General features: G+C 39.7%; 1 protein-coding gene across 1 annotated transcript; it reads right to left on the reverse strand.

Moving 5' to 3' along the window:
- Nucleotides 1-20619: 20619 nt before the first annotated feature.
- Nucleotides 20620-22098, reverse strand: LOC308392539 (general transcription factor II-I repeat domain-containing protein 2B-like; the record flags this gene model as incomplete). The annotated part of the gene is made up of 1 exon (XM_080875609.1): nt 20620-22098. The coding sequence occupies one exon, from the start codon at nt 22096-22098 to the stop codon at nt 20620-20622; it is 1479 nt and encodes a 492-aa protein (XP_080731735.1).
- Between the last annotated feature and the right edge of the window lie 2173 nt (nt 22099-24271).

Below are 24271 nucleotides of genomic sequence, written 5' to 3' on the forward strand. Positions count from 1 at the left end.
CTTCCTCCAAACACGACGAGTTGAGTTTATACCAAAAAGTTCTACTTTGGTTTCATCTGACCACATGACATTCTCCCAATCCTCTGCTGTATCATCCATGTGCTCTCTGGCAAACTTCAGACGGGCCTGGACACGCACTGGCTTCAGCAGCGGAACACGTCTGGCACTGCGGGATTTGATTCCCTGCCGTTGTAGTGTGTTACTGATGGTGACCTTTGTTACTTTGGTCCCAGCTCTCTGCAGGTCATTCACCAGGTCCCCCCGTGTGGTTCTGGGATCTTTGCTCACCGTTCTCATGATCATTTTGACCCCACGGGATGAGATCTTGCGTGGAGCCCCAGATCGAGGGAGATTATCAGTGGTCTTGTATGTCTTCCATTTTCTGATGATTGCTCCCACAGTTGATTTTTTCACACCAAGCTGCTTGCCTATTGTAGATTCACTCTTCCCAGTCTGGTGCAGGTCTACAATACTTTTCCTGGTGTCCTTCGAAAGCTCTTTGGTCTTGGCCATGGCGGAGTTTGGAGCCTGACTGTTTGAGGCTGTGGACAGGTGTCTTTTATACAGATGATGAGTTCAAACAGGTGCCATTCATACAGGTAACGAGTGGGGGACAGAAAAGCTTCTTACAGAAGACGTTACAGGTCTGTGAGAGCCAGAGATTTTCCTTGTTTGAGGTGACCAAATACTTATTTTCCACCCTGATTTACAAATAAATTCTTTACAAATCCTACCATGTGAATTCATGGATTTTTTTTCACATTCTGTCTCTCACAGTTGAAGTGTACCTCTGGTGCAAATTACTGACCTCTGTCATCATTTTAAGTGGGGGAACTTGCACAATCGGTGGCTGACTAAATACTTTTTTGCCCCACTGTACATCCTCTTAAATCATCTTACTGTCAGTTCATGTTCATCTTTTGGTTTCCTCTATTATTTTCAGCCCTGCCTAGATGGCTCCTGTGATTTTTTGTGTGTGACATGCTGTGGTGCACTTACAGAAGGGTGGCTCGGACAGTTGGAAAAAGCATCTGGTGTGATTGCTAACCATGCTCATTCACAGACCTCAAATTCTTTTGCCACAACAGTTGCCTCTAAAAATCACAAATGACTAATAAATCTACACGGTGCGAGGACAATGAGTCACCATGGATGTGAAAAAAAGAAAAATTGATCTAAATAAGGAATAAATTACAAAGAATGATGAATTCGCCTGCAGAGCACTTTCGTGTACACAGACTGTCACATCTTAATGAGGTGGTTGAGATGTGTCTTTCAGTTTGGGGTAAATGAAAGGTGGAGAAAAAAAGATGTGGGATGAAATATTTTGAGCAAAAGAGAAAAAGTGAAACATGCTTCAGGGCTTGGGATGCAACTGTGGTGTGAGTGTGGGCTAACAAGGAAATGGGGAGAGGGAACAATCATGCCTCCCACATAGCAACATCGGTATGGCCCCGATCTGGCCACAGAATGTGCTTACACATGGCCCACATACTGCAAAGAATGACGGCCCTTTGGTGGCCCAGATCTGGTTTGCCAGAGGCCAGTTGCAGACACACTGGTGGTCCTGTGCTGGCCTATGTGTGGATTACCTCTGGCAATCCTGATCTGGGCCACCAAAGGGCCGTCATTCTTTGCAGTATGTGGGCCATGTTTAAGTTGTTTGCAGCCACGGGCCAGTTGCAGACACGCTGCTGGCCCTGTGCTGGCCCAGATGTCAGCCTAATGTGTACCTTAATCAAGCCATGTAATAACAACATGTGCCGGAACATATTAGTGCAAAAGTAACATGATGAAACTCTGTTCAGAGAGTGAATGGACTGATTCTTATATAGCACTTTTCTACTCCTCCGGATTACTCAAAGTACACTACATAACATGCCACATTTACACACTTTCTCTAGACTGAGTGTGTCCTAACTACATTCATGCTCTCGCAGAGTGGAGGAACCAGGGATCGAACTACTAACCTTCCGATCAGTATGTGACCCGCTCTACCTCCTGAGCTACAGCTACCCGGTGGCAAAGATGAGTAAATCGTCACCAGGTTTTGGATATAGTGTACACTCACAAACCTGTCAAACCTGCATTTGGAACGTTGGCTACTATAGCAGTATAGTATTGCAACATGGCATTTAGGTCTTCTAACTAAAATAGGAAAATAGGAACATAAATAGTGCCATCATTGCCAAACCTGGCCCACATCTGGTTGACATACACCCTGCCATGACACCGGTCAGTCAGAAGTGATGCAAGATCCAGGCCAGACCTGTTTTCTATGAGCCTGAGCCACATAACCCAAACCACAATCGGGCCAGATGTGGCATGCCATCACATAGACAGTGCCATCTATGTCATGCCTGGCCCATATCTGGATGACATACGTCTTATCATGCCAGAAGTCAACCAGCAGTGCCGGCTTGATACCAGATCCAGGCCAGACCTGCTTGCTATGTGGACCTAGTGTGAAAGCAACCCAGTGTTTAAACATATTTTAAAAAGAGAACCATTAAGACAGCCTCTCTTGACACTTTGTGTCTCATGGTTTTAAGTATAGTATGCACTTCTGCTAAAGTCTCACCTCAGGTATTAACTCTCTTTCACAGTGGTTATAATTGTAATTTTTTCCCTGACACCTTGAGATGAAAATGATTCACCTGAACTTTTATTTGCCTTTAAATCTTTGGGGATTTACTTGGTCAATGGAACCCTTATTATGTGCAGAATATTATACGTATCCAAAATTCACTTACTTCTACCCGTCACAAAGGAAAAGCATTTTATTATGAAGATTTAACAATGTCTTTTATTCACTTATGCAAATGTAGTTAGAGCAAAAGTATTTTCAGGCACTCTTTGACTACATATAATTTTCGCATTCACTGCAAATTCCTGTCATCCTGTTATCCGATCTACAAACGTAGACAACTCAGTTAAATCATTTCTTGCTTTCGGCAAAACTCTTCTTTGAGTCGAAGCTGCAAATAAAAAAAAAAGAGAGAGAGAGAGAGAGAGAGAGAGAGAGAGAGAGAGAGAGCGACAGCAAATAGACTCCCAGTTCTGATGAAAGGCACACAGGCACTGCATTTATCAGCACGCAGCAGACAGGAGTTCTACATTGACATGTTCATACAGATATACACACATACATCTATTCCAACTCGGTCCACATTCAAAATGCATAAAACACACACACATATAGACACTCTGCCATGTTTCCATAATTCCAGAGGATGCCGAGGATGCTGGCGCTTTACTCTAACCTGAAAAGGAGGATATTACTTTTACTCTTAGACTATATCAGCCCCTTAGTTTATTCAGTATCTGAACATATAGGTGTTTAGTCCGTTTCTGTCATGGTTTAGTGCCATCCATTAACTGAACCTATTGGCCGAATTTGAAGAATGAAAAAATGTTTCTAACTTCATGTCAAAAACTTATTGTGCTAAAAAGTTATTGACCAAAGTTGAGCTAGGGCCTGGCTGTAAAAGCCTACACATGTGGATACATTTTGTATCATGGTCTCCTTGTCCTCTCAGGTTCTGATCTTCCTTCTTTGTGTTCTCCTCTGCTTGCTCTATCTCTCCTTTCTCTATCGTGCACATGTGGATGTGAGTATTAACTCTGCTTACCCCTCCCAGAAGGAGACACGTCGACCCCAGTTTCCACCAACCCACCCAAATGTCATCAACCATCTACATATATCCCATCCATTTCTATGATTGTTATTCTGGCAGTAGAGTAATTTAGGCTTCTTCGCTTGCTGCTTTTGTATATACCGATCCTCCGTTGTTGCAGATTCTGTCCTGGTGTGTCTGGTTGACACACTCACACTCTCAACGAAATATTCCCCTGTGGATTTGGAGAGACCTTACCTGCACCGGAGCCTTACTTCCATCTGCCTGAAGATGTTAAATAATCTATTAACTACAGCACTTCTTTTTAACTTAAAGAGTCCTTAGGTGTTGTTATTTTGGGTTATTAACATAAAAGTTTAAATAAATAATGAAGTGGCAAACTAATAAAACTTTTACATTCAATATAGTCCCAGCTGTGACAATTTTCAGTTTTATGGTTAGTTCTTTACAAAACCCAAACAGAAATAAAAACAGAAAACCACGTCAGTCCACTTTAATTTTTTATTTAAACACAACATGGATGTAACACTTTACTAAGCATTTGGCTCATTTTTTCTTGATAACTAGCTAGCAGTAAAGCTTTTAAGCATTGTTTTCTGTAGATTAGATGGCAGAAAATTGTTATTCTTTACATTAATACACTTTGTATAAAGGACATCATTTAAGTGATATGATGGATGCAGCTCCAAAATCCAATTTGGTTTTGATTCTGGGTTGGTTCATCCTGCCTCCTAGGCTTGCTAAATTTTATTTTGACCATTCCCATGTGTTTTTTCTTTTGTTTATTGTAATATTGCAGGGTAAGGAACCTCAAATGTAAACTACCTTGAGACTACAGTTGTTGTGATTTGGATTAAATAAATAAACCTGTACTAAATTGGATTGGACTGAATTAGAATCAATTCAATTCAATTCAATTCAATCATTTTTATTTATACTGCGCCAAATCACAACAACAGTCACCTCAATCCTAGATCCTACAATAATACATACAGAGAAAAACCCAACAATCATATGACCTTCTATGAGCAAGCACTTTGGGGAGAGTGGGAAGGAAAAACTCCCTTTTAACAGGAAGAAACCTCCGGCAGAACCAGGGTCAGGGAGGGGCGTGGCCATCTGCTGCAACCAGTTTGGGTGAGAGAAGGAAGACAGGATAAAAGACATGCTGTGGGAAAGAGCCAGAGATTAATAACACATATGATTCAGTGCAGAGAGGTCTATTAACACGTAGTGAGTGAACAAGGTGACTGAAGAAGAAACACCCAGTGCATCATGGGAATCCTCCAGCAGCCTACACCTATTGCAGCATAACTAAGGGAGGATTTGGGGTCACCTGGTCCAGCCCTAACTATATGCTTTAGCAAAAAGGAAAGTTTGAAGCCTAATCTTAAAAGTAGAGATAGTGTCTGTCTCCTGAATCCAAACTGGAAGCTGGTTCCATAGAAAAGGGGCCTGAAAACTGAAGGCTCTGCCTCCCATGCTCTAATGGAAATCTGTACATAATGTGCACCATGTTATGTCCTATATGATTTTGCAACTATAAGAACTGAGCCTATAAAGAGTTCTTCTTTTGGAGCCAGAGGATTTGCTCCCTACAGGCCATTAGAAAGGATGCAGGTTTAAGGCACTTGTTGTATATAAAACCTATTCATCTTTTATACACAGCCTGTGTGATGGGCAGAGACACATGGTGGACAACCAAATGGAAAAGGTTACCTAATATTGGGTTGTTATGTGTATTGTTACTGTTGTGTTGTAAATGGACAAAACTGAATTTGACAGATTTACAGATCATATGAACAGATTTATACTTATTTGTAGCATCTGCTGGACAAGAAGACTGTTTGGGCTTAATAGTGGTTACTTGTACTTCCAAAGAGTAACTCTGGGTTTTAAAAATACATTGACTTAGTATATACTAAAATTGCACTGCCACCTTAATCAGCGATATTTGCCATGGCTTGCTTTGTAGGAATCATCTGGATGTGCCATAATTTTGGCTGCCAGTTATTTCCACCCCTCCAGACGCCCCCAAGAAAATGTCTGTCTTGCTATTTTGCAAGAAAAGTGTCATTGTGATCCACAACTCAACCCCAAGCAAAACTCTAACTGACAAGACTAAATACATTTGTATTGAACCAGCCCTGTGGGTAGTGAGGACTGGCTAAAAAGCTGCTTATTTCTTAGCTAATACAAAGCCCACACAGCAAAAAGTAATAGTCAAACTCACACAGTGAGGTAAATGAGTAAACACATCAGCACCTGCCCCAGGGGTTAGAAGATTGGTCCCTTTGCAGTCTCCAAGTTTTCTCTTTTGCTTTTAAAGAAAATTATACAGATTGCAACTGTTCACATACACAAAACCTATTTTAGTCCAAAAGTCCCCAATACAAAGAAAGTCTCTTTTAAAAAATATAATTTTATTGGGTCAAACTGTATCTTTTAATTTTTCCTTTGCTTAATAGCACTAAATCTCTGAATTCCCAGAATAACAAACACTATAAATTATTCACAATTGCTCCACTGGGATGTGGTTATGACCGTTTTTCAAAATTCCACTGCCTGCAGCCATTAACGCCTGGCTCTCTATTATTATGTAAAGTATGAACACTTTGCCGCAGTCACTGAACAATTCAAATAATTATTGTGGTTATTATGGAGGCCTCAGCCACTTGCCAGGTCCCTTTTCATTTGAAACACTACTGAGTAAGTAGAGCCAAATCAAATCAAATCAAATCAAATCACTTTTATTGTCACATCACATGTGCAGGCACACTGGCACAGCACATGCGAGTGAAATTCTTGTGTGCGAGCCCCACAAGCAACAGAGATGTGCAAACACAACAACACAAACGAGCAAAATACAAGAATGGCCAACCTGAAACTAATAAATATATGTACAATATATAATAGTGTATGCATTTCTGGATGTGTATACTAAATATTTTCCTACGTGTGTGTGTGTGTGTGTGTGTGTGTGTGTGTGTGTGTGTGTGTGTGTGTGTGTGTGTGTGTGTGTGTGTGTGTGTACACATTTTTACAAATTTTTTTCAGCCAGACACAGACCAAGTGCTCATACCAGCCACCATTACTAATAGTGCTTAGTTCCTGTGTGAGCGTGAGCCCACTGAGATAAGGCTGTGCTGACAAAAAGAATGGATGCTCTGAACACTCAAAGCTTCTTTGACAAGACTGAAACATAACTGATATCATAGCTGTTAAATTGCATTGATGAGAAAAAGCAATGGGGAAACCTTTTGACGTGATGCTGGCAAAAGGCACTGATGTCACCCATTCATTTCAAGTCTGGTTATACTGGCCTAAGCTGAGCATTTTCACCAGCAAGCTCTCGGTATTTTGAGACGTTTTTCTCTCCTAGGGAAATGCACCAAGTGTACATTTAGCTCACAATTACATTTTGTTGAAAGATGTGCAGAAACAGCTTGTGTTTGATGATTTTTGTTGAACTGTAGCTAGCTACATGCTTAAGTTTCAGCAAGCAATCCTAGGTGACAGCAAATAAAACATTTCTCAATTGTAATATGCATTAACCTGATTGCCAGATTCAATTACACATTAACTGATGGTGGTAAAATGCCCTTCCAGGTCCTTCAGGTCAGCTAGTAAGACTGACTGTCTCTTCTTCCCTCTATTTACCTTATACTTGTCTCCTTGCTTCATGTCCCTGATTACCTGCGTTTCCCTGCTAGTTATTAGAATGCAGAGCTTGGGATTAGGTCTATGGAGCCACACGTCCTTGCCCACCCTCCACCATTTCACCTGGAGAAACCTAATGCTAGATTACCTTACAACTGACCAGCTGCTTCCTCAGATAGTTGCATACATCATTACCTCAATTTTTTGTGTGGGACATTGTCTGTATTTGAGTCCACCACCACCTAATCTCTGTTAAACGTCAGCTTTTTGGGGGGCTATTTGATTTTTAGAAAATGAATATTTTACTCATAAGTATCCATTCGGTGTGTGTGTAATTACATCTTCCTCCAATTCATGCATTCTCAGAAACTTTGAATGAATCCACTAAAAATAAATCGATGTGGACTCTTGCTCATAAAAGCTCTCTGATAAACAGTTTGACATTCTCAAATTCTTTGAGAGAGTCAACTTTTAAATGTAATTAAAAGCTTGAGTGACATTTCTTTTTCTTTTTTTAAGAAAACAGGTACAGAACATTACCTCACTATTGTTTAAGTTTATAATGGGTGGGAATACAGGCCCCTACCTTTCATTTGTATGCAGGGACCTTGCCGCTGCTGGAGGTCAGCTGGAAGTTGGGCAAAGAAACACAGAAATTAGGTGACAAGATGACTGCACTGAATAAAAGCTGTGAACAGGTAATTATTTCTAAGAAAAGCATGAAAATGTTCACAGGATAGTAGACCCTTAATAGAATAAAAGAGCTAGTGAAAAATGAAAGGGTGGCAGTGGTTAGAGAGGTAGGCTCCATTTCTATCACAACACAGCCACGACTTACAAAGGAGAAAAACAGAACAGAAAAGTAGAAGATGAGAGGATACAAAAAAAGAAAACACAGCAGAAACCTGCTTTTTTATTTTTTAAGGGTGTAAGAATTGTTTTGTGTTCTGCTTTTCAAAAGAATCTCTTTATAAATATGATGCGGTACACCATGTGCTAAGAGTAATGTGCACACTCTTTCTCTGCAGCTAAGCATGTGGTCTCTTCAAAAACAACATTATCCCAGTACTAATATACATAGGCTCCTTTTGCTGTCATATTTTCTGCTAACACTGAAATGTATGATTTGTATATCCAGTGGGTAGAATGGAAAGAAATCAGCTCTTTTTTTAATTCAATCAATATTTATTGAATTCCCTCATTAGCAGGTGTAATGTCACCACATACATGGTATTAAGGTTTTAGTCTGCAGTATATCTTCTTCTAGTCTACCTACCTCTGCAGATTATCTCCTGTTCCTTCTGCCTTGTTTGCTAGGCAGCCATGCAAGCCTTAGTCCAGGGCCTCCTAGTGTGCCATGGGCAGTTTGTCTGTGAAGGTTCTCAGTCATCCAGGTCATCATAGTCTAAGGAGCTGAAAGCAACTTAAAAAAGTCCAGATGCTTTTATTTGCAAGCTCCTTAGACCCTGGGCAGTTTGGTTACACAGTAGCAACAGTTTACAATTACAGCATGCATTTCACATTTACTCAGCATCTGTCCAATTATATTCATCTATGTCTCCTAGGCTGAGCTCTGCAGCTTACAATAGACTCACATTTGTATAGAACTTTCCTATTTGCACTGTACTCAAAGTACTTTATACTACATGTTATATTTAATCATAGTTTTACTTTATTCTCAACACTGGAAGTACTTTATATACCTCACTTTATCACAAAATAACTCAACACGCACATGGCATGCACATTCTGGACTATGGGAGGAAGCTGGAATAACTGGAGGGAACTGATGCAGGCACAAGGAGAAAATGTAAACTTCACATATATGTTGAAAGTGAGCATGATGTGCTACAGTTTATTATATATGAACTCATGTGTTGATATACGTATTCATGAAGGGAATACTCATGCTCCAAACTTCTGCTTATAGGTGCACATCATTTATAAACAGAGCGATGACCATGTCCCATGATGCATTGAGTATTTCTTCTTCAGTCACCTTTCTTACTCTCTATGTGTTAATAGACCTCTCTGCATTGAATCATCCTTGTTATTAATCTCTGGCTTTCTTCCACAGCATGTCCTTTATTCTGTCTTCCTCTCTCTCCTCAACCGGTCTTGGCAGATGGCCTCTCCTCCCTAAGTCTGGTTCTGCTGGAGGTTTCTTCCTGTTAAAAGGGAGTTTTTCCTTCCCACTGTTACCAAAGTACTTGCTCATAGGGGGTCACATGATTGTTTTTCTCTGTATGTATTATTGTAGGGTCTACCTTACAATATAAAGCGCCTTGTGGCGACTGATGTTGTGATTTGGCGCTGTACAAATAAAACTGAATTGGATTGAATTGACTCACTTTTTAAAATATTCAGTGAATAATCTATTAACACTGATGTTACATTTCACACTTAAATAATAAATAAAAAAAATAATTGAAATTATTAACTGTGCTTAGATTTGTTTGGTTGATTAGACTGACAGCTGTACAAATTTTACATCGACAGTGGGTTACCTAATATGTTGTAATTTCAAAGGTGTTCCTTGTAGTTACAAAGCTCAGTGGACCATTTTATTATCTTTCATGATATTTGGTTTTATGGTCTGCAATGCTTCACTTCTTCACTGTTGCAGTTCTCATTAGTCTCATTTACAGCTGCTATTTATGTTCCTTTTGGGAATATCATTTAGAAAACCAACCATCCTCTGAAGACTGATGAATCTCATGAGCACAGAAACATACCCCTAATTTTCAGTGATGATTTTCAAAAGATGACATGGAAACTATAAAGAGTACAGTTCCACCATCATAAATGCTAAGAAAGTCATCACTAACAACCTGGACAGCAGATACAAAGATGTTCAGGACTATCTGCACAGATTTAGTGTCCTGGATACAAGATACAAGTCTCTGCCATACCGTCTATTCTTTTTAAACTGGACAGAATACTTCTGCAAAATTTACCTTTTCATTCTATGTAACAATAACCACAACTGTATTATCTCATCTGCCATGAACTTATTTTTGTTATAATAATAATAATAATAATAATAATAATAATAACAACAATAATAATAATAATAATAATAATAATAATGATAATCATGTGGAGAGCTCCATGCAACAGAGACTAGAGCCCCAAAGCCTTTTTTCACCGTCACTCAGGAGGAAATTATAGGCTGCGTTTCTGTCGTTGTTGAATTTGAGAATCTTATAATTTATGAGAATGCATCAATTTGCTGCAAGATCTAATAAAACACATTATTATTATTGTATATATAATATTTATGAGTACACTATTCTCTCAGAGAAAGAAAACTGAAAAAAAGTTTATTTTAAAGAAAGGAAAGTATAGTGCTGCTTGATCTTATTGTTTACCTTATACTGATGGCCTGAAAATAGCAATAAAGGTCTTTTGTTTGCACTAATTATGAGATCACAACATTGAGAGCCATTTCCTTTTGATAAATATATCCTGTAAATATCAGTCAGTTCAGTCTTTCTGTGCTGAACTTGCACAAAACATCTCAAAGACAGCAGTCACAGTGTAGTTTAGCATCAAGGAAACATATTCTTTCGTTAGGATTGGAGGGTGAATAATTGATCATTCACTGTCAAAGTGAATTTAAGGCAAACAGTTTTAAAATATTCTAAAATTAGCAATATCTCCACGTTTACTGCGCAAAAGTCTCACCTAGCTTTAACTTAACCCTGATGCGCTTTACACCAAAGTGCCTCATTCGTTCAGGTTTTGTGTGACTACATGACACGTCCTTGAGAGTAATGGCATGTTCTTGATATTTTAAAAACTGTGAATGGTGGATTATCAATTTATAGCATAAAATACAAAATATTAAAAAAAGTACACTGGACCAAACCAAAAACCAAACCAGTACAAACCAAACCGTTGACGGTGTGTCGTGGCGGGGAGCGCCCACGTATTTTATTTTTTTATTTTTTTATTTTTTTATTTTTTTGGCCTGTCCCGTTTGGCTCTTTTGCCATCAGAATTGTTGTCTAAAGGCAAAGAAAGATGCCCAACGGATTTACTTTACCAAACTGACCATCCCAGCCTTGCCGTAATGGTCCATTTGATTCACCTTTTATTGTTTATTTTATTTTCACTTACTGAATACGGGACAGACTTGACTGGGGGAAAGAAGGGGAGAAAGAAAGAGGGAAAGAGAAACAGTTGAGAAGAGGGACGGGGGAGAAGGGCAAAAGACAAAAACCAACAGAACGGGCAGAGAAAAAAAATGCATATATCAATCACCTGGATCACCTGCTGAGAAAGAAAAAAGAAAGCAAGCAGAAGAGAACAAGAGTAATAGAATAAACAACATCACAATGATATATGGGAATATGACAGTAAATACTAAATGTTAAACATTATTGTGCAGCACATAAGATCAACAGAACACAGCGCCCACGTATTTTAAACGGACGCAAGAGCAGACACTACAGGAGATGGAGCTGGTTTGTAAAACAAAAGCGAGGTTTATTAGGGATGAATAAAGGCAACAAGAACGATAAGGAGAAAAACAGAAAACGACAACTAAACTTAGTACAGGCAATGAACAACTATGAAACTGAAAAACTGTGAACACTATGACGATTACAGAGTGAAATAACAGATGACCTGAGAATGAGTGAACGGAAACACAGACTAAATACACACTTGGGGTAATCAGTGGAAGTGGAAACACATAAGGAAGCAGCTGACACAAAAGAACCTGAACTATGGTACAGTTGAAGTGAACCCAAACACAATAATAAAGACACAAGACTCTTTCAAAATAAAACAGGAAACACTGAAAACATGCAATAATCAAAGAATGAAACTAAAATACACAAAACACTGAGTTGCAGACCCAGTACCGTGACACGTTGCGACTCTTTCCACTCCTATGCATAGGGACATTTAGCAGCTCTAGCGCAAATTTTGGATTAATTTTCTAATTTTCATTACATGAACCGTTAACTGTGACCTTCTGAAGAATTCATTTAATATAGTTCTTGATTCATTCCTCATCCCCTTGCTAGTTTTTGGACTTAAACATTTTCAGGAAAGCATGAAAATTATAGTCAACATGGGCTGTGTAGCAAACAGGAGTTGGGACCCAGATGTAGGAATCAGAAATGAAGAAAATTAATCTCAAAAGCTGCTTTATTGCCAGACTCGTCAGGAACAAATGATCTGCAATTCCCCTGTAAACACAGAAGGAAGGACACGGTCATGATGGAGAACATAAGAAAGGACAAGGGATCATTGAGAAAATATATAAATGCAAAGGTTAATGAGGGAACAGGCAACAAGTGTGAGGACAGCTGAATATAATTATGAGACAGGGAAATAGGGCCACATGCAAAGCACACGTGACAAGAGGCTATCAAAATAAAACAGGAAATAACTGATATATGGATACACATACTTGACACAGAGACAGACGATGAAGAATGGGAACACAAAAGGGGATAAATAAACTAAAGTAACAGAAAACAGGATCATCATAAGCCCCAGGAATATAAAAATAACACCAGAAGACTAATAAATAAAGAATTTGAAAGCAAAACAGAAAATTATCATAATAAATACAAAACTAGAAAACCCTTACACATCTCCTTCAAAACCCTGCATCAGTGACACATGGACCATTACACTTACTGTCTCACAGTGTTATGACCTGGAGACTTCAGAAATGATACGTATTTCACTAGTGCATACAAGTCAGAGCATGGAGCTGCTTCTGGGCAAGAGAATGAGGAGTCATTTTTTTTCTACTAACAGCTGTGAATAAGTGAAGTACTGAAGATAGCTTGAATATAAGGCTGGGACAGAAGTGGCTAGAAGGGAAAAAGGAACAAACAAATGAACAGAAGCCAGACAAAATATCCATCTTTTGCTCACGTTCAATTCCAGAAAAAAGGAAATGGACACGGAAAGGTGACATGTACTCAGCTACATCATGCTCATCGGTTCACTCAAACCTTTTATGCCTCATTTCCATAATCCAGTACATCTTCTCACCTGCCATGATTTATGTGTACTGCAGATTTTACCATCCTGGCAGTCATGTCATCGGCTGGTAGAAGGTCAGACCCACAAATGTAGTTCTACAATGTCCTTCTCTTTTTTTTACCCTCTGTTCACCATTTCTTGTTTACTTGCATTTGTAACAATTTTTCTCTTCGGGCTAATGCACCCAAATAGAGAAAAATGATTGTGGTTATTAAATGAATAAATCACAAGTAATGCCTTGGGTTTTTCCACATGCTTGAGTCCTTTTTTAGGTGTGTGTGTCTGTGTGAGTCTGTGTGAGTGACTCAATAAACAACTTCATAGAGGATGCCTTTAGCTCTTCATGTCAAAAGATGAAATAAAGATGAAATAAAGGCTTCTCTGTGTTGATGTGAGCGTTGTGTTTTCTTGCTCAGGGGGTTATCTGTTGTTGACAATTTTTAAAGGTAGAATGTTCTTAAACATTCTAACAACATTAAATAGCAGAAAGGCAGTGGAGGAAAAACGACAGATACTGATGTAAATGTCAGGTTTTGGTGTCAGTTGCTCAGATTCAAAGAGTAACAGCTTGTTTAATGTCTCACTGGACTCAAATCCATCATAGAAGAAAGAAAAACTATTTTTTCCACCAGCAGCCTCGTTACTCAGAGCGCAGTGCAGCTCTCAGACATACTGTGGTTTGAAAAATAGGCAAGGTTGTACCATAAACTGTTTATAAAAGATGGCCATAACTTCTTTGAGTTCGGAATTTTGGGCATTTTTATTCTTTGACAAAAAAAAAAGTGACAATATTTGCAGGGGTTGAGTGCCAAAGCTGACATGCTTTGCAATAATCATCCATAAATTGTATCCGGACAGATCTAGACAACTGCCACATACAGAAGTGCAAACATGAAAATTAACTTGAAGAATTGCAGTAACTAACTCTATCAGGTGAGCATAATTCAGCACCAAAATATGTCAGAAAGGTCCAGTTCAGTGACTCAAATTCCTTAATGTGTGTTGGCATCAACCTGACACCCAAACCTGCCAAGCTCCAAACAATGGAGTAACTTAACATTTCCCTTGTGTGGCAACTATAAAAAGTACTACAGTCTGTCTCCTGCATCTCAAAAATATTCAATATATTTAGAAATTTTGAGCATGTGGTTTTCAGCCATTACTCCTTGCAAAAACACAACAAAGAGCCAGATGAAATGCACTGTGAAGCTTTAGCGTGAACCCATAACACCCACATGATATGAGTAGAATATTGGAGGCGTGCTATTGTTGGCTGTTCAGCTGATGAAATGTGCTTCCAAAGTCTTCCAGGAGATGGAAATGTATATCCAGAATGGCTGAGTTTCTTTGGAGACGATCTTCCCATTCTTATCAGCATGTTTGACAAGCATGGATTCTGATAATATCCTGAATAGCTTGAACTGGGGAGGTACACTTTAAATCAGATTAGATATTGTGAGTAATATAAATTCTGTGTAAATAGTAGAACCCAGCTGATATATTGGCCAGCTGATCTTATCAGCTTATATTAGTTATTTATTTTAGTAATTTTCATTTATCTGTTGATAAAAACCCTTCAATCATTTCATGAGTGTTGATGTTGCATAGTTAGTCCACTAACTAACACAAAGGCACCGACTAATCCTGTCTTGGGAGTGAGTGGGGATTTTCCAGGGTGTGCAAGAGGTGTCCAGACCTCTGGTGGTAACTTGACTTCCTTGGTCAGTTCCATGGTCCTTCTGTCCTGTATCTAATGCTGCTCTCTGTCCTCAGTTCCTACCAGATTTGCCTACTGCCATGTTCATGCTTCAGTGTTGGTCTGAACTGCTTCAGCTACTACAGTCAGATCTAAGGACTTCCATAGTCACATTGTTCACCCGGCTGCCCTCCTGCCTGTCGTCACTCCTCTGGGACTAGATATCCTCCTTCACCTTGCTCACCCCACTGGACACTTTTATGGACACCTCCCCCCAGTCTGCAGGTAAGCACACCCCAAGGCCATACACACTCACCTCTTGGCTCTCCCTGTGCTCCCTGTGTTTAAGTATTTCTCCGCCCTCGACCTTCCTCAGCTCTAGTTCCCCAGTTTCAGTTTCTAGCCATGTTCTTGTTTAAAGTCACATTTTGTTAAAAAAAAACAAAAAAAAAAAGAAACCTTGCAAAACATTCAACTTGGGTATTGAGTCTGCTCTTGGGTGCCATTTTCGTATTTCCATCAGTACATGACAAATCTGTGCAGAGTCAGGCAGGGTGTAAATCAGTAATCCACAACTTCTTACAATAAATTTTTTTTCTAAAACATGCATCGTTCAGTTCACTATAATTGTATTTATATAGTGCAAATCAAAACAACAGCTCTTTCTGTATTGTAAGGTAAAGACCCTACAATAATACAGAGAGAACCCCAAAAATTAAACGACCCCCTATGAGCAAGCACTTGGAAACAGTGGGAAGGAAAAACTCCTTTTTAACAGGAAGACCTCTGGCAGAACCAGGCTCAGGGAGGGGCACCATCTGATGTGACAGTTAGGGGCTGAGGGGAGGGAGACAGGAGAGCCAGTGATAATAAGTTACTGTCATAAATGATTTCACATCAGCTCAATATTGATCAATATATTGTATTTTTTAAGATCACCACTATCCATGTTAAAAATCTGCTTGGGCTAGGCTAAATAGCTTTTCAAACAGCTAAATGAAGGGCTGGTGGGAGGTTGGGTTATAAGCAAATATGGGTTCAGTAATTGATTTATTTAAAATAGACCCAGTATTTAAATTATATATAAAACTGGCATCCCTGGTCTCATAATCAGTTTTGGGCAAGTTACTTTGAAAAAGTAATTAATTATAGTTAGTAGTTACTTCTTCAAAAAAGTAACTGAGTTAGTAACTGAGTTACAATATTCTAAAAGTAATTAATTACCTCTGGGGTCCAGGGTATAATTGACCATTTTTAACTACTTTTGATTTTCCCTCCACATTTTCCCTTTAAAAACTATTTGCTTTGCCTTGTTTGGTATCATCCTTTTCAGCACAACCTCACGTGTCTGAATTTACAGTTATGTTTTCATTTTGACATACTGTATTAACACAATTGATTTAGAATCAGACAAAAAACATAAAATCAGAGTAGAAAAAGTTATAATTTTTACTGTAACAACCACAAACATGTTTAATGAATCATATTTCATAACTTTGAATGCAAATATAAATTGTCAATTTTAAAATCCTATGCACAAGTTTTGCAAACAACAAAGTTATTTGCATCCATTAACCTTTTACCAATAACCATTTCAAACTATTTACATAACAATCAGCTGTTCTGCATTCAATAAGATGCAACAGAAATTATTTGTGCCACTCCAAAACAATAATTTCTGTTCACTATAAAGGAGAACATCACAGCCTGATACCTGCAGGTCTGACAGCAGCAGGTGTATCACTCCTTTTTCTACCTGGAGACAGCAGTCGCCTCATTGTTCTGACCAATGACTGTAGAAAAAATGGACGACGCGACAGCTCCCCAAAAATGAAGCCAAATAGTCTCTATCGTCCCCTGGGCCCTGTTTCAGGAAGCCGGTTTAGTGGAAAAACTGAGTAAGTATACCCTGAGTTAACGAAAACTCTGGGTTTTCGGTTTCACAAAGCGAGTTCAGATGAAGCCTCAGTGAGTCACTATGACGACACACTCCGTGAAGCTAACCTGCCCCCTAGCAGGTTTACTACAACTAACCCTGACTGTCCCCGTCTCTTTGTCGGAAACCTGACAGTAGGAAGTGTCGGACATGGCGTGCCCCGTCCTTGAAGAGCCAGTAGATCGTGAAGCCCAAATTCTCCGCAGAGCTCTCCGCCGGGAGAGAGTGATCAGAGCGCGTTTGGACATTTTATCATTTCCTGATGATTTTCTGTGTGAACGTTACCGTTCTTCAGCACAATCTATAAGTTATTTGGATAACATCCTCAGGCCATATATTACGCATGTGACACATCGCGGACATGCTCTCAGTTCATTGCATATTATTTGTATTGCACTTCGGTTTTTTGCAAACGGGAGCTTTCTGTATAATATTGGTGACGCTGAGCACGTTTCCAAGGCTACCGTCTGTCGGGCAGTCAGGAATGTTACAGTTGCACTGAAACGTCTCCTGTACCCGTTTGTGGTGTTCCCCGGTCACAGACCCACAAGATTCATCAAAGAGGGATGCCACAAAATTGCAGGTATCAGGATGACCAAAACTTAATTTATGATGTGGTGATACTTGGACTACTACTTAAATTTTACATTTATTTTCACGGTTCCCAGGCGTGATTGGCTGTACAGATGGGACTCACATTCCAATCATTGCTCCTTCAGTAAATGAAGGAGACTATGTGAACAGGAAGTCTTTCCACAGCATTAATGTGCAGGTACATAGTTCCCTGTAGCATTTCAAACTAACAAATTATTTCATTATAGTAATGGATGCTAATTTGTGTTCTCTGCACTGTGAAGATCACATGTGATGCTGCCAACATTATCACAAATGTGGAAGCCAAGTGGCCAGGCTCTGTCCATGACTCACAAATATTCCGTGAATGTACACTGAGCACAAAATTTGGACATGGTGAGTTGAGAATACTTTAAAATATATAAAGACCAATTGCTTCAGGGACATTTGAACTGAAGTGTATCCTTCTGTCTTAGGAGAGTTCACTGGCTACTTGCTTGGTGATAGGGGGTATCCATGTTTACCCTATTTGCTTACCCCTTACCCTGACCCTGAACCGGGCCCACAGCAGCGATATAATCTGGCTAATTGCAGGACAAGAGCCAGAATCGAAATGACTATCGGAATGCTTAAGGCCCGGTTCCAGTGCCTTCAAAGACTCAGGGTCACCCCAGAAAGGGCATGTGACATTATTGTGGCATGTGTGATTCTTCACAACATTGCCACAATTAGAGGAGAACACTGTCCTTCTGAACCAAACATCAGCAGTGATCCAAACCATGAACATCCTGACCCTCCCACGGACATACAAGATGGAAGCGCAGTCAGAGACACCATATGTCACAATCATTTCCTTTGACCCATCACCTCAACATGTTGAAAGAAGAATAAACAGATTTTTTGTTCAACTGGCTTTATTGGTCGCCTGTGTTTCCTGTACACAAAGTATTAAAAGATGTAAACCTCATAAAGTGTCTCTGTTGCTTCCTCCTCTGTAACAGCTGTCAATGTTTCTTCATTATTTTCCTGTAGTAAAGAAATAAACAACATTGCTGTTCTACTGTAAACTCATAATCTGTGGAGTATTACTCACAACTGCATGTTGGTCTGGCTCAACAGGAGGCTGCACCAGATGCAGTACACCACCACCATCAACTGATAGAATATGAGGTTTATACAGGTCACTTATAACTTACAAGGGACCAAATGGCAATTAACAAACATACCAATCACCTTACACTTCATTGTCATTATGCTCTCAAAGACAACCAAGACTGAGGGAAGGCAAAATCAGTAGGAAAATAACTTCACTACAAAATAATCCATTATGGTAAAGAGTTTATCAAATGAATGAGTAGCACTGCAAAGGTGACTGTGAAGAAAGGATGTACGCACATCATGTATTATTTTGAATTTACCTCTTATGTAGGCACTTGTGTCTTGCGGGGTTATTGACTCAGAGGATGTCCCCGCAGAGATGCCTTCGGCCACAGGGCGCCCACTGTTTTGGCTGAGGGCCAACTGCTCAGCCTCTGTGAGTGGTGGTGGTGGAGGACCCCCACCTGTTTTTCGGGCCTCCGCTTTTTTTCTGTTGGCTATAATGGGTCACATTTGAGCATACAGAGTAAGCAAATATGTACTTGTAATGTGCTCAGATAATTTCAATAAGTGCTTACAGAAAGAAAATTAATGTAGCCTCTAACTGAAATTGATTTACATAGGACAAACAGACCAAGCACTATGGCTCATAATACAATTACACCTTACCTGTTTGGACTATATTTTTATATTTTATTTTTACTTGCTGCCAGGAACGTTTGGGGCCTGTTGGGTTGCACCTGCGCTCACATCACATCACAAAATAAAATGTATAAAATAACAAATAAAATAACATATGATAAAATAACGTGTTAAATGGGTGGAAATCCCTAGATCAATGTTTATATTAACACTCACGCATTGACTCTGTCGGCTATGTTTTGCCATGCATGCTCCCTTTCTTTTGCAGCTGTGGCTGTGTTACTTTTTTCCGCGGAATTTGCATGTTATCGGCATATGCTGCCATCAGAATTTCGGCCTCAAGCGCTGTGAAATACATTGACCGCGCCTTCTTTCCCTCCGTCTCCATGGTGACTCGCTTAATCTGTGCTCCGCTTATCAGGGCTTTATGTATCCTCGTCCGCGCGCTTCACTTGGGGTTGACGCAACTCCGCGTTGATTGAACTAATTGTTATCAGCCTTTCTGAAACCGAATATTCCGAGTTGGACAGTTCGGGGTTACTCAACCCTGCGTATCATTTTTCACTCTGAGTTTTCTAAACCGGCTTCCTGAAACAGGGCCCTGGTGTCTGGCTGCTGGCTTTTTTCCAAAGATTCTTTCTTTTGTTTTCAATAGTTCTCATCACGCTGATTGATGTCCAAGGGGTCTCCTTTCTTATAAGTTTGATTCTAATTCCTACAGCGGCGATGTTAAATTGGGGTGAAACATCATCATAACAGCTTTGACTCATGCAATAGTTTTGCCCCCTTAGCTGCAGGTGTTGTGCTAGACCAGGGGTCACCAACCTTTTTGAAAGTGAGAGCTACTTCTTGGGTACCGATTAATGTGAAGGGCTACCAGTTTGACACACACTTCTCAAATAACAAATTTCCTCAGTTTAACTTAATTATGTGTTATCATTAATAATTAATGATATTCATCTATGTACGGACACTAATTATGTTAATTATTTTTCACCATAATTATAAAGAATGCAATTAGGAAACAAGGTAGGAAACATAAATATCAATATGCAACGCTTTATTTCTATATATCTCTGCAAGTATTTACATTTTGAAGTGATCACTTCTACAACATTTTCACTTACCACTAACAAATTTTAACAAATCATGCACTGTTACATACATTATTTTTGTATGTATGTAACATACAAAAAATCAACTTTCAAATTTTACAGAACTTTTCACCAAATTGGCAGCATTTTAAAGCAAATTGTCACATGTTACACTTAACAAACACATTTGTTTTTCAATAATTAAATTCAACTTTGACATGACACTGTAATGTTGCCACTGAGAACATCTAATATGGCTTTCTTTGTCTGTTAGTGGGAAACCTGGCATTGCATGCTGTTCACCAGTGTGTTGTAATCTGGGGTATAACTTGACACTGCAACTCTGAGTGAGTCTTGCAGATGTGCATCGGAGAGGCGTGTTCTGTGTTTGTTCTTGATGAAGTTCATGTCAGAAAAGGCTGATTCACAAAGATAGGTTGAACCAAACAGGCTGGCAACCTTCATAGCTGCTGTGCACACACCACTGTACTTTTCTGTGTCAACAAGGCACCAAAGGTTTGGTGCACCCAGATAGGCTTTGAGGTGGACATCATTTTGCAATGTTACAATTTCGATTTCCACCTGTCCAGCATCCAAGCTGAACATTGAACTTAGTTGCTCAGCAATGCATGTTGTGTCCACATTCATGAAAGGATTGGAAACAAATGAGACACATGGCTCAAGCTGATCAAGGTCACAAAACCTGTTCTCAAACTCTTGACCAAGTCGGTTTATGACTTGAGTGTACTTTTCTGCAACTTTGTCAAAAGTCTCAGATGCAGAAGCATTGTCTTTCAGCACCATCTGCACAGAGGGAAAGTGCAGCACCTTTTTTCTCTGTAAATGCACAGAGAAAATGTTCATCTGGGCTTTAAATCCATTTAAAGCACTTATCATGTCAGCAACAGTCTTACCTTTGCCTTGCAGCTCACAGTTCAAATAGTTCAGTTTCCCAGTAATGTCTGTTAAAAACGCAAGGTCAAGTGTCCACTCGGTGTCCTCCAGCAGAGATGTGTCTTCCCCTTTGGATTGCATGAACTCCTTGATTTCACCCAAAAGTGACAAAAAACGAAGCAAAATCCGTCCCCTGCTGAGCCATCGGATTTCCGTATGTAGTAGCAGGTCACCATATTCAGCTGACAGCTCCTCCAATAGCACCTTGAATGTTCTGTGCTGTTTAGCTCTGGAGCGGATGCTGTTTATGATCTTCACGATGGGAGTCATGACGTGCTCGAAGCCGATCACCTTTGCGCATAACGCCTGCTGGTGAATGATGCAGTGGTAATGCATGAAGTTTGGGAACTCTGTGTCACCTTTACAGTGAGCGATGAATCCCGTATGTCGGCCGATCATAGCAGGAGCCCCGTCGGTAGTCACTGATACCAGCTTTTCCAACGGTACCTTTTTCTTCGCGAAAAACTCCTTCACCGCGTTATAGATGTCAACTCCCTTCGTTGTTGTCTTTAGCGGCAGTAGTGTCAGAAGTTCTTCTTTTGTGGAGAAACCATCAAATACCATCCGGATAAAGACCATCAGCTGTACTGTACTGCTGCTGTCGACGGACTCGTCACACTGGATGCTAAACCAACTGCACTTTGCCAGATCCTGATCCAACTGATCGGCCAAGTTCCCGGACATAGCCGACACTCTTCGAACAATTGTAGTTGCCCCCAGCTGGACATCAGAGAGAGTGGAGATTACATCGTTTCCATATTTCTCGTCTTTAAGCACAGTTTTTGCAATTATCATCATTGCTTCTTTGAAATACTCCCCGTCTAAAAATGCCTTCTTTTTCTTAATCATGAAATGTGTAGCTCTAAATGAGGCTTCGGTTGCTTTTTGAGAGTTTTTCACCGGTCTCGTGAAAAAAGACTGCTGTTTGCTCAAACCTGCCTTTAATTCGCGGGCCTTTTCCGCTCGCAGTGTTCTGCCCTTTGGGTAGTTGGCATGGTAGCTTGTGTGACACGTTCGGAAATGTCTCTCCACGTTGTGCCGCTTTGCCGTTGCCACAGTTGCCCCGCAAATGAGACACACGCATGAATCTTTCACAGTGGTAAAAAAGAACTCTTCCTCCCATTCACTGTGAAAATTATATGTTTTCTTCCTTTTTTCCGCCATGTTTTCCTCATCTCCTCACCTTTGCCTTTGCTGGTCTTCACGGCAACTGTTTCCGTGGAGACCAGCTAGCACTAAATATTAGATCATGATCTAATATTTAATAATAAACATTTTTTTATATATTATCTCTAACAAATTAACGCCAATGCAATTGTGATTAAAAAAAATAGCAAGAAAAAATAAAAATAGATGCAGCTTACTGGTAAGTTGTTATGGTGAGCTATTTTTAGAACAGGCCCGCGGGCGACTCATGTGGTCCTTGCGGGCGACCTGGTGCCCGCGGGCACCGTGTTGGTGACCCCTGTGCTAGACAGTGATCGTGATTACCGCCCGCGGGAGCGCGCACAGCTGCTTAAAGCTGTAGCGCCCAGATTACTTACACCTACTTCTGTGCAACTGATATAAGATGCGGTAAGCTGAACACAGCTTCAACCGTCTGTTTGTTGAAAAATAGTAACGTACCGCATTTTCTTGTTAGTAACTGTAACGGTGTTGTAACGATAGGAATAGTAATTAGTTAGATAGTAACGCCGTTACTTGTAACGCCGTTATTCCCATCACTGCTCATAATGTGAATAAATATGAGAATTGGTAAAAATAAACAAACACTTTTCAATTCTTTACTTCTTTTTTTGACCATTACAAGCTGAGTTCCAGGTTCTGGGAAGACCAGTCCATGACTAATGATGTTCCTGTGTGTATTTCTCTAACCAGGTATGCTTATATTGCATTGACATGTGTGTTTGGGATCACTGACATGATGTTATTGCATGGTAGATGAAAATCTGACTGTACTTTTGTGTTTTCACAAGTTCATCAGTTCTCAAAAATCCCCAGTGGCACTAGTTGGGGATTTAACCCCAAACCATGAGAGAGTCTCTACCATATTTTACAAACACTCACTGTTTTAGCGCTCTCCTTACGACTTCTGGTGAAGCTTTTTGGTAGCCAAATATGAAGAAATGAGGGTGTGGACTCTGGAGAATCCGAATTTTACATAGTACCGTACATAATTTGGCATTAATTAAATAGTTTCCAAGTTCGAAGTAATGTGGGCAGGCTAAATTAATGTTTTAGCCTGCCCACAGGTGCTGAAGACCTGCAAATTGTTTTGCAACCCAGCTAGACTGGACATCTTGACATAAATGTCAGTTTGGTGCAGCAGTATAAATTACTGAAGGTGGAAATATCTTCTTTTGATTATCTTGGTCCTCATTGGACTAGATTTGGATGACTATTACTGTTATTAGTGCTAAATAGCACACTTTAATTTAAAAGATTCCTGGAAAGTAGCTGTAAAACCAAGCTTCACTTTCCTTTTTTTGACTCTCTGTAGAAATAGTCACTGTATGGCAATATGAAAGAAACTGCTCTGTTTTTTCAGAAGCAGCAGTAACAGCAGCAGCAGCAGCAGCAGAAAAAGGCGAATAATAATAATAAGTATAAGAATTAAAGAAGGAGAAAAATCAAATGAAGTAGAAGAAGAAACCACTTCATCCGAATACTTTAGTGCAGCTTTTCATTTTCCGATCTGCAACTTTTCAACCTCATGCATGAAATTAAAAAAAGAAAAAAAAAATTATTATAAAGAATTTTTCGTTTAATGGGGAAACAATCAAATTAGGTCCTGACAGCATTAGTAATGTGTAAGAGCATGTGTGTCATGTTTTTGTACAGTGCATCAAGCCATTCTTCTCCCAAATGATTTTGTAGCACATCATACATAATTTGTTGTTGAAACAGTCCTAAAATGTTCTTTGTATTATAAAGCATATATTGCCAAAGTCAAATCTAAATAATTGAC

This window comes from Rhamphochromis sp. 'chilingali', assembly GCF_963969265.1.
Source record: "Rhamphochromis sp. 'chilingali' genome assembly, chromosome: 2".
Lineage (NCBI taxonomy): Eukaryota > Metazoa > Chordata > Actinopteri > Cichliformes > Cichlidae > Rhamphochromis > Rhamphochromis sp. 'chilingali'.